Source organism: Lygodium microphyllum, chromosome 15 (genome assembly GCF_053477565.2).
Source record: "Lygodium microphyllum isolate KBCC chromosome 15, Lygodium_microphyllum_v1.1.10, whole genome shotgun sequence".
In the NCBI taxonomy this organism is placed as follows: domain Eukaryota; kingdom Viridiplantae; phylum Streptophyta; class Polypodiopsida; order Schizaeales; family Lygodiaceae; genus Lygodium; species Lygodium microphyllum.
Window position 1 is genome coordinate 136,729,504 of NC_141149.1, and position 12,271 is coordinate 136,741,774.

The 12,271-nt window shown below is 40.9% G+C and overlaps 1 protein-coding gene across 1 annotated transcript in view; it reads right to left on the reverse strand.

Annotated features, from left to right (window-relative positions):
- LOC148025120 (uncharacterized) overlaps positions 1-5,791 on the reverse strand; it is a 103,878-nt gene extending 98,087 nt beyond the window's left edge. The window contains exon 1 of the mRNA XM_087693808.1: positions 5,422-5,791. Coding sequence (XP_087549934.1) covers positions 5,422-5,634 — 213 coding nt within the window. The 5' untranslated portion in view covers positions 5,635-5,791. The remainder of the gene's footprint in view (positions 1-5,421) is intronic.
- Positions 5,792-12,271: the final 6,480 nt, after the last annotated feature.

A 12,271-nucleotide genomic window follows, 5' to 3' on the forward strand; every position in this document is an offset into this window, starting at 1 on the left:
TGCTTACATTTGGCTAATCAGCCTTATTTATAGGTAAACCTTAGCTCCTCATATCCTAGGCTAAAATTAACTATATTACAAGCCATCCCCTCCTAAAAAAAGCTTTGTCCTGAAAGCTGGGAATATGGAAAATATAAGGGATTGAAGTTAGAAATCAAAGACCCATGTGCTGAAGAAGATCACATATCCAATGAAGCTCAAGTAAATCACTGCAGTGAATTTCCTGCATGCTGTCATAACAGGGCAGACATCTCCGAATTGGGCAAACAAGATGCAATGTCAAAGTAGACACTGAATACTATCATCTCCAAGCATAAAACCCTGACTTTAATGACGATAAGTCATTTTATTTAATGACAATAATTGTAATACAGCAAGTTATATTATGCAGGAAATCCATCTTTTCCCAATCTTTTGCCTACAAAGAATCATAAAGAATCAAGAAGGACCAAGTAGCACTAATTATGGATCATGGAATGACTTGTTGGAAATGGATTCCCCTTGAACAAAATGGGTTTTACTGAGACATCTTCCTATCATGCTATTAGTCCTGACAACATATGTAATACAGCTTCGTAAGGTTGCATTGTCAAACAGGTCTGTTGCAAAACTGCCAGATTGAACTATAACTCCCTCAAGATTGCATCACACATATTTGTGCTTCTTCTTTCGGTTCCTTACCCCTGACTTTGAAATCATCCACAGTATGATGTCCAACAGACCATGCTGCAGTGCTGAATACCCGCTTGAAGACACACTGAATGCTGTGGAAAATAATTCGCTGAATTCTGTGAAAAACAGGGACAAGTCTGCTCGTAAAAAATAGCACAATTACCTGCCTGTAAATATTGCAATCTGCATAACATGCCATGGTTCCTCTTCAATGCAGGCTGAGCCTCATTTTCTACCTGATGGGCCTGGAAAATAGCAGCCTTCAGGTGCCTTTTTCAACGGCCTGTTATTTCTCCAGTCATAGGGGATTGTAAAGCTATGAGCACCACTCCACAAGCTCAAACCAGTTCCTCGAGTTGACAGCCAAGGTCAAAAGCTCTAGGAGCTGCATTAAAGTAGACATGGCACACAAGGATCTCATGTCTTCACGTCTGAATTCCTCAGAGCAGCATAGAATCTGAGTAGCAATGGGATTGTTTACAACTAGATTTTTTTTTTTTTTGTCTTTGTTTGCTCACTGATTATTCAGCAGTAATGGCCCAATTAACCAGCACGTGATCAGGATAAGACATCTTGAGTGACTCAAATATCGATTTTGCTGGTGTTGACAGATGAAGGCTACAAACAATCAGATTTGATGCCAGTGTATTTGGATCTTTTGCATTTTTGTTAAGTGCTTCAACCAAAACAGTCCCAGACTGCAGGCCCTCCAATGTAAAAAGCCAGTGCCTCATACACCCCCAACTACACACATTAGCCCTAAGACAACTGCAAGTACACAAAGAGATCAAAAGTCTTGCTGTAATCGTTATAACTATGCCCCTGTGCTGGACTCCCACCCCTCTCACAATACTCTGAAGCTTGCTGGAAATTTGCTCACAAGCAGTTATGTGGACCTCCCAAATCACTACTGCTGTTTATGTTGGTTTCTATCTGAATCCCACTGCCCATCTTCTGAGGGTTGCTGCTACCATCATCCTCTCTCTATCACTCACAAGTTGTCATGTGCACCTGCAGCTCCAATTGTGCAGCTCCAACCTGCTGCCAGGAGTGCACTCCAAGGCTGCTGAATAACTTCAGACACAGCACCATCAAATTGTCATAGGCCTAAAAGGTTTTCAACCTGCACCCAGAAACCTCTTGATCCCTGCTTTCTGTTCAGAAGTGAGTCTACTGGGAAATCTCACAGCTAATTTAATTTTCAATTTTCCCTTTAATTTCCTGGCTCTTTTGCTATTGGCATTCCGTCCTTTGGAAATATCTTCTCATACCCAGTACTAATAACCGCATTGCAGGGTACAATGAGTGTTCGACCATCTAGAGTATTTACTGTGACTGTTGTTCCAGTGAGTGCATCTACTATCGGAATCTTTTGATGAAGGATCAGATCATTCCCACCAATAGTCCAAGCATCTTTCTCACTGATATAGTTGCCATTTCCATAGATACAAACAGTGTAACAGCAACATGATCAGCACAAGGGCTTTTATTGCAGGGAATTCCAATTACTGTACCCCACACAGCTTCGAATCCAGGCACAAAGCAGTAATCTGCACAGCTCCAAGGAAAGAGATAGAGCTTGATGATACTCTGTGTGAGTTTGAATATGCCTTAATCACGATTAATGCAACATTACTCTGCAGGACACAGTCTTTGCTCAACACATATCTCAACAGGAACTCTAGCACCTTTCATGGCAGATATCCAGCCAAATCTACAGTAAAAGGGTCTGCTCTTTTCCCACTTCTGAGATTGGCCACTGTTCAAGCCTTCTAATACAGGAGCAGCTGTGCCATCTCATCAAAAGACATTTCTCCCTGATGAGTGATTTAACTCCTGTCTATAAGAGTGAAATATTCAGCAGCATGATCAGGGTGCACACATTCCTGTACTATTGCTTTGGAGAGTTGAAGCATCTTCTCTAATCTTTGAATAGCTGCCTTGTGGAGCAGTGCTTGACCTTGATTAGAGCTTCATTAAGCTCTCCAAAACAAGTCTATTCACATGACTTGCTACAAGGAATGGATCTATACAATCAGCACCAAGAGCAGGTCTGAATATGAAGCTTTGCTTAATGGGAGATGAATAACCCTCTTTGTGGTCAAGTGAAGCTTGCTAGGGTTAACAGCAAAGCTTAAAAGCTTCTCAAACTGAAATTGCGGTATATCAAAGTCATGGCAAGCTGCTGTTTGAACCTTCAAAGTTGTGACAAGCTACTATTTAAACCTTGAACCTTGATTCAAGGCTTAGAACTAATAGCTTCTTCATAAGCTGTGCAACAGGGAGGTAGGAAACTAACTTTTCAGGCCAGGACAGCGTGGATCACAGGCAGTTAACCTTGCTAATATGGTGCTCCAGTCCCTGCAATGCATGGATTCAAGCTTTAGGGGTTTGGAGAAGGGATAAGATCATTGAAGGAAGATCAGAGGCAAGAATCATTCATGGAATTGGAAAGGAAGCTGGAAGAAGAAGGAGAAACCCTTCTTCACCAGACATTCTTGTGTTTTCTTTTCTAGTTGGCTGCCCATCAGTTGCTTTGACACAAGCCATTATCTCATAGAGATTTCATTATCTTCTGCCTCTCCAACAGCTCCTGAGGATTGTGTTTCACTCCCTCTGCTGCTGTCCTTCATCCTCCATTGTCTACTTCGACATCCCACTACTCAAAGGATTGCGCTCCACTCCCTCCACAAAGCATCTTCATCCAAGGCGCCACCGCTTGATCAGCCAGGACATTGTAGTCATCTCCGAGCTCAGCTCCACTATATTAGCATGACTCAGTGTTCAATATTCATCTTCATTCTTCTTTTGTGCTTCTAAGTTCTTTGTCACAGTGTTTTCCGTACACACACTGTGTTTCTCCGCATTAACCCTACCATTTCTCAGCAAACCTGAGCAAACCCTAATATCTACACAGATGATCTATTCATATTGTGCCATTGCCATGATGTTTGTGTGCTAGGTTTTGGTAGCTTTTGGCTTGACTTGTGAATTGTTAGGATTTTTATGGCCAGCCAAAAGGCTCATGTAAATACTTTTACTTATTTAATCTAAGCTTCTTCATGGAGAGAGAGAGAGAGAGAGAGAGAGAGAGAGAGAGAGAGCCAGAAGGCCTGATGTAAAAACTCCTTCACAGAAAAAAAAAGAGAGAGCCATCCTACATCTTCTAATCTTGTAATCTTGTACTTTTTTTGTAGTTAATACAATCACCGATTATGAAAAAAAAACTTGCATTCTTTCCAGCTTCTGTAGTGCTGCAACTCTGGACCATTGGAAAAATTCTGAGAGGAATGACCAGAAAATAAAGTGAGAATTCTCACGAAATGCCAACTAATGTCTGTAATGATCCAACCATAAATGCAGGTCAGACGAGTGCAGTAAAAACTAGCTGACTGCAGAAAAGGCTCTGTGGCAAGTGGGGAAAAATTAGTCTGGAACCTCCAAAATGTCAGGGATAGCTGGTGCTAGGGCTGGCTGGACAAAGACGGCAAACCAGACTGAAAACAGACAATGCCAAAGCTTCAAATGCCCCCATCTAACTCAAACTGAGGCTCACAATCAGGAGGTGGACACACAGAAAGGACATGAATAGGCATGTGAACAAAAGAGATAAGACACTGTCAGTATGAGAGGGTCCTCCAAGAAAGGAAACTTGGCAATGATATAATGGAACTGCACATGGGAAGTCGAATGCAACTGAGAGAGAAAGAGGGCTGAGAAAAAAGAGAATGGAACCTGAATATGAAATGAAGGATTGCATAGAATGGACTAAGCCCCTGCATGTATGTCTGCAGGACAGGGCAGTGAGGGTGCTGGACAGCACAGCAAGATGAAGAGGAATGATGACCACTGCAGGGAGATGAAAAACACTGAGAGAGTAATTGGAAAGTAAAGGGAAAGTGCCAAGCAAATGCCAACTAAGATACATGGAAATGGCTGTACTAGTCTGACTCAAATACATGAAAATGGTTGTGCTAGTGCCAGAGCTCCAAATGTCCCTGTCTGACTGAGACTGAGACTCACAACCAGAAGGTGGACACACAGAAAGGACATGAACAACACAACTGCTAACAGAGCTCCTATCCAGCTCCAATGGTTGGAACCATGATGAAGGGTGTCAGATATTACTGCTAGAAATGAACATGAATGCAGTAGACAAGGAGTAAGATATTGAGGAGTTGGGGGGTTGTGTCTTAGAACTAGAGTGTGAGATTCGAGTTATGGTTGGAAGCTCAAGTGCTCCATGCATTTCACAATAATACAAATAACAAAGATGGAGTTCTAGTTACTAGAATTGAAATAGAAGAAATAGGCAGCAAACATAGCCACTCCCTTTATATAAACTTTCAAACAATTGTAAACTAGAAACCCACCTTTTATATATAACATTTACTTAATTGCCTGCTTTACTGGATCATTTTTCCCATTAAATGGATGCCTCCCAACAGGAAATTCAAATGTGATCACAAAAAGCCTTGAACATGATTAGGGTTAAGTTGAGATTAGTTGAGGCTATATCCAAGCAGCCAAGTGGACTGAGTTATTTTGATTTGTTTCCCACATGGGGAAATGCCAAAACACATCTTATGGTTTCTGTCTTGAGCATTAAACCTCCTCTATCGAATGAACAACAAAGAAAAGACATTGAGAATTGTTGTAAAGTGAGCTGCACTACAGATTCAGATGCTTAATCACTGTAGTTTTAAGGTCAAGAAAAGAAACCCCATATTGCTTCTAGAACGAGATGACCTGCTTGGATAGATGATGAGCAGCCCCTAGTCCAGCCCAGCCAGCTCCCACCACAACCACCTTCTTCGCAGAGGGGTTCTTTTCTTCTGGGCTGTCACCTAGAGAGGTGCTGCATCTAATAACAGAGATTGCTCTTCTGCCTATCAGGCATCGACCTTGAGAGCTTCGCTCAGGAATTCGCCAAGGGGAGCGCAGCAGCAGTCCTCTCTCCATGTTCGTTTGTGATAAGGTGTCTTAACGGTGGCGGTGTTGTTGGTAGTTTGCTTTCATGGTGCCATGAAATGCAGTCCACCCAAGTAAAGTGTGTCTATGCTCTCTTCCATCTCCAAAACGGCCCAATGAATGGAGTTGCCTATGCTTTAAAACATTGCGTGACATAGAGAATAGAGAAATACTAAAGAAGTGGAGGTATCCTTTCCCTTTTAAAGACTTCTCCAAGAAATTAAGGAGGCTTGTGCAAGCGAGTGTGAAGTCACTTGGCAGAGATTTCTAGAGTACCCTTTAAGCAATAGCCTAGTCGTTGTGACAAAACTGACTTGGTTACATGAGATGGAGGGATCAAGTCATGGCTAGGTGGCTCTAGCGTGACCTATCCCTTCTAATGATTTCGACTTTCAACAAATTCCACCAATCTACTATCATCTCTAGACTAGAAAATGTTATGAAAGTGTAGGTCATATCTTGTCAATATGGAGTAATAAAGACTAACATGCTTTGCATGCCAAGCTGCCATACAACAACTTCGCTTCGCTTTGGTTGCAACATTTCATTTTGAAGTCTTCAAGAGCTTCCCATTATGCCTTACTTTGCTCAATGAACAAGGCGTCCACCTCTTGACATGCAACCTCTCCTTACACAGGGTCATTTAGGAAAGATAAAAGCTGTAAAAAGTAACATTTTTTGGTTATAGAAGGAATGAAAGAAAAAGCGTGTAAGATATTCAGCTTGCACATTACACTTTAATGCACCAAAGCTATTAAAAAGAGAAAAGCTATGTAATTATATCTCTATTCTTGTTATTTTTCTTCCATGGTACCATTTTCAAATGAGGTTTGGAATTCATTGTATGATGTCGCACAAGTTTGAAAACAAGCCTCATATTCACTTCCTCATGTATATTTATCTTACTCCAATTCCAAAGACAATGCGCAAGAGCTTGTCTCATGAGCTTCAAAATGGTGCCAACTAGGTGAAGCACAGTTAGCAAGTAGGGCTAGCAACGCAAACCAAGCTAGTTAGTTTCTCTTATTGTTATTTTTCTTCCATGATACCATTTTGAGATGAGGTTTGGAATTCATTGTATAATATTTCACATGTTTGGAAACAAGCTTCACATTCACTTACTCGTATATGCTTATCTTGCTCCAATTTTGAAGATAATGTGCAAGATCTAGCCTCAAAGTTGGTGAACCCACTTATATATCAATGGTAACTTTTTGCCCCCACATAGCCTCTTAGCATAACTAAAATTGTCTATTATCATTATAGAGGCTTTAAGAGCAATTGAATAACTCATCATATCCTATGACAACTATGTAATCTACATGCATATTGCACGATTGCAACTATATTCAATTATATGCATGGAGCCCTTCACACATCATGTGATAAAACATATAGCTTGTCTAAAAAGAAACATGAAGAAACAAAAACATATTACAAGACATATATAGAGTAAAATAGGTTAACTTGGATTCATGGGTTTAGTATGCAGGCTTATACACATGCATACTTATTGTGCACATATTGAAGTATCGTGCTTTTTAAATGTGCATCCAAGTAGTTTTGTCACATAATTGCACACACCCATGAATCTTGACTTGCAATATATATGTCAAAAATATCTCGAAAGAAAATATCATCATAATCATATTCTTCATAAAGTGGACTCTCTTTTCATCCATACAAACATTGGTTTTCATGTACACCCAATTTTCTCTTCACATAAATGTACCCATGGCTTGAGAGACATTAATGCTTCAAGATAGCATAGGGCAAAGTTGTCCTCACAATTTACATCTTTCATGATTAGGCATCCTATTTCATAGCATCATGTCATACATTAAGTAAGACAAAGCTCAAATGTCGGGATTGGAATTGTAAACAACCGTAATCTTGGAAACCCTACATGTCACAATCTTACATTTTCAAGAGAGAAAATGAAGAAAATTTTTACAATTGTAAATTAAAGTGGGACTTGGGAGTTTGAAAAGGGAACTTTGATTTGAGAGTAGGATTGTCCTAATACCACTACCTAATCTTATAAAAAAAGCACCATTGTGTACTCTATGTATATGTATATGTAACGTCAATGCATATCCTCTTTAAGAATCCAATTTTGAGTTGTATCAAAAGTCAAGGTGTGATCTGAGGGATGCAAGCCAAGGGGTTGTACACTTGAGGAGAGAGCTCCTCTCTCTCTCTCTCTCTCTCTCTCTCTCTCTCTCTCTCTCTCTCTCTCTCTCTCTCTCTCTCTCTCTCTCTCTCTCTCTCTCTCTCTCTCTCTCTCTCTCTCTCTCTCTCTCTCTCTCTCCAACCCCCAATCTTGCTAGTCCTCAATCCCTTCCTACACACTACCCAAGACTGCACCACCTATCCCCCTTCATGTTCATTGTCTTGTGCCCCTCTCTTGCCTACTTGCCCCTTGCCCACTACTCCTTGGTCCTACCCACCATCCCTAACCCCCGTTTCTTACATAATCCCTTTCTCCTTCTCTATCTTGCAAAAAACTACCCCTCCAACACTATTATGGCAATTCTCTACCTAAAGTGTTGTGTCCCAAGTCTTTCCTTCATGCCCGACCCATAAATAATAATGCCATCAACATGGAATAGGTACAGATAGAGTTGCCAATCATGAATGCCATTAACAAAGTTAAAAAAGGATATGATAATGGGTTGAGTGCAATCAATAGGCAGTTGAATGACCAAATTAAACAACTTGAATTGAAAATCAAGGCCCAAGATGAAGAAATCAAATCACACAAACAATGGTTGGCTGAAATGCAACTCAATCTAAGATTGGAAGAGTGGGAAATCTAATGAAACATGCTCAAGGAGATCATTCACATTAAAGTGAAAGTACAACCTGTCCAGAAAGAGAAGAGAACAAAGGAATCCATTAAATGGACAGAGATGCTCAAGAAAACCCAACAACAAGTAGAGGAAGTAGAGCAATGGATTCAAATGTCAAAGAAAGGGAAATAGCTAGCACATACATCTACAACAACCATAATCAATGACACACTAGAGGAGGAACAAAAATGGAAAGTGAGAGCACTTTATGTTTGGGTGATGGGGCTAAAAATGCATGAGAAAGTGGAGTTATACACATTGATGAACATTAAGAAAGACATAGACATCTCTCGTTGGAGAGTGGGTAAGAAGGGCATTGAAGGGGAGAGCTTGAAAGAGCATTCTCTCATTCTCTACTTTCCAACCATGGAGGCTAGGAGAGACTTCTTAGCTTAGTGTTGAACAGTGAAAGGTACAAGTGAATTTATGGCTAATGATCTCACATAGACCCAACTAGCCAAGAAGGGGGAGTGCATGCCAAGAATCAAGGCAGCTAGGGAGAAGGGTAAGGTCTCCTTCTACAAAGGTGTAACATGCTTGCTATCGACTGTCCAAGCATGTTTTAGCGGTCCATCGAGAAACGAATCTAAGCGTCGCCGCCTGGCACTCCCAGGGAATGTTTCGGGGTTTGTTGCCTAGGGTTTCCCGAGTCTGCCTCTCACAACGGAACGTTCACGACCAAACCCACTAGGATCGACCTGAAATCTGAATTCCTAGGGCCAAGGTCTCCTAACAACATTCTAGCGTCGGGTTTTGGACATCCTACTTTACACAGAGATACCAATCCGAAGCAGATCTATACCGCTCCCATTCCGGTCCCCTAAAACGACATGAATTGGATTCTAACCTAACCGTACTTAAAGGTCAAACAATGGAAAAACCTTGTGAGAAGCCTCCTAGTTTTCTGGGACCACCATATCATAGGACGAACCCGTCGGGGATTTCGCCCACCCGCTTCCCTTGATAGCTTTAGTTTTCTAATTAGGTCTTACCACATTTACGTGTGACATTTAAAATCAGGTTCATTAATTAATCCATTTAGGGAATAGGGTTCGTTCGTGTAATTTACAGCACATACACGAAAACAAAATAAGCTGTCCTTTTGACAAACAAGTTCCTTAACTTATCTTCCAATTAATCTTTGTCTCCTATCCATACAAGAGAATTATGTATCCCTTCTGTCCAACAGAAGTACCTGGTCCAAATCACATGGCACCAAAATTTCCATCCTTTATCTGGATTCTTTGTTTGGAATAGGATCTTCCAATGCCCTAGACGTTGGGCTCACGGCAGTCTACAATTCCGTTCCGGTCTAGGCAAGGGGTGTCCAGAGCTCCACTAACCCCAAGCAACCTAGGAGTGAGACACAACTTCCGTGGTTGGCCTTTTCACCACTTGACCTTCGGCCCGTGAATCGAGTAGTGCCCTCTTGGGGTAATCCGTGGTGCAATCTTGGAGATGATCCACCCGTGCAAAATATCCTTCCTTAATTAATCCAATTAAGAATCAATCACGATCAAGTCGATTAGCCTAATATCATCTTCCAATGAAACATTCCTTTATTTCCCATGGCTACTTGTCATTATTGACCCTTGCCATGCTTTTACCATCAAACACAATCACTTGGAATATTTATCCAAATCACAAATGCAATAATCAGTTGATTGAGAAAAAACATTTAGGGTGTTGTTCAATCAACCAACAAAACTAATTGTATTTTTTTCCCAAACAATACAAGAATAGACGCGATAATAATTCCATCACATATTCGCTCTCCCCCTTGGGATCAAAGAGCGATTCTATGCAAAATTTACTTAATACTTATATGCACAATTCCTAATGTTATTCTTTTTATGATTATGCTATTCATAACCCCTGACCGTTTGCTCTATCAACGAATAAGTCATACGCAACTAAGTGTAATTAACTTCACTTAATACATGCACTTTGCAAATTCCATCTTTCAAATATGTGAGAAGAGGCCTATCCCTTCCCATGACCTATTCTCGTACATCATAGTATGGAGCCTAATGTATCCCATGCGAGAATCAAAGCAAGCATCTATCAATTTAGAAATACATTACTTACGATCATAACTGCAGTTGGATTGACAATTATGCCTTTGCCTGAAGCTTCGTTGCTGGTTGTAGGATTGCCATCCGCACGCGACATTCTTCACTTGGAGGCCATCGTCCGCAAGTAGACTTAAGAGATTAAGTAGGCGGAATAGATTCGAGATGGGAGAGTGTAAGAGAAGATGGCTAAGTCAAGGATCAAGATAGAGGGAATTGAGCTAACTCTCTCCCTTGTAGCCTCTCGAGGTAACTATTCTCTCTCTCTCTCTCTCTCTCTCTCTCTCTCAATCTCTTGGAGGGGTATCCTTCTCTCTACCTCTCTCTCACAGCCTCTCGAGGTCTCCTTATGCTCTCTTGTGCCTCCCCATGCCTCATATTTATAATGATTTAGAGAAGAGGGGATGAGGCTAAGAATAAGAGTTCTTGGTGGAGGGACTCTTGGAAAACTCAGTGATTTGATGCTTAACTCATAAATTTGATGGTTCCATTGGCTCCAAAAAGGGGGGGTAAAACCCCAAGACACTTGGTTGGAAAGCTTTCAGATCACTCTTTCTTTCTCTCCCTGTTCGAAGTGTTGTCTATTGCCTGTAGACTATTGCGATGGCAGCACACACGATTTCGCCAATCACTCTCTTTATCTTTTTTCTTTTCATAAAATCTCCAAAACTAACTAAAACATCACTTGTCTTTTCTTTTAAATGACATATGTTAAAAGTGAGAAAGACAGAGATAGAGAATTGGAACAACACTCTCTTCTTTTATGTTCAATTACCCATATATATCAAATGATTACAACACACTAAGGTCTATAAGACCATTCACACCAAGTACTTAATAAGTCTAAAGTCATCGATTTATTTAATGTCCCACACTTGCCGATACAGCTAGACACAGGTAAGACTCTATCAGCAGTCACATACCATACGAGCTTGAAGTCTCAATACTCCCCCTCAAGCTCAAGACAACAGTTGCACACCAAGCAACTGTCTGAAAACATTGAACTTATCTTTACCCAGAGACTTGGTAAAGATATCCGCAACCTGTTCATCAGTCTTCAGATGCATGAGATTAACTCTCCTTGCAATAACCATCTCTCTGATGAAGTGATAGTGTACCGCAATGTGTTTTGTCCTGGCATAGTATACTGGATTCATGGCCAGGAGTACACTACTAAGATTGTCACATAGCAGAGTCACTGGAGCATCTACCTGTATGTCCAAATCAACCATAAGCTTGAGCAGCCATGCAATCTCACATGCTGCCAATGCAGCACCCCTGTACTCTGCCTCAATACTTGATAAAGCAATCATAAACTGCTTCTTGCTGCTCCAACTGATCATTCCACTTCCAAACTTGAAAGCATAGCCACTCATAGATCTACAGTCATATGAGCATCCTGCCCAATCTGCATCCTTGTATCCAACCAGTTTCAAGGGCTTATCTCTCACATAGAACAACCCATAATTTACAATGGACTTTATATATCTCATAATGCGTCTAACTGCATCCAAGTGCAACTTTCTCGGCTTCTGCATAAGCTGGCTTTTGAGCCCTACAATGTAGCTCAAGTCAGGCCTAATGATGGTCAAGTAAATCAGTCTGCCAACCATCTACCTGTACATAGTCACATCCTCAACTTCAGCCCCAGTGCTCATGTCTAACTTTACATTCTAATCAAGAGGTGTATCCAATGGTTTGCAT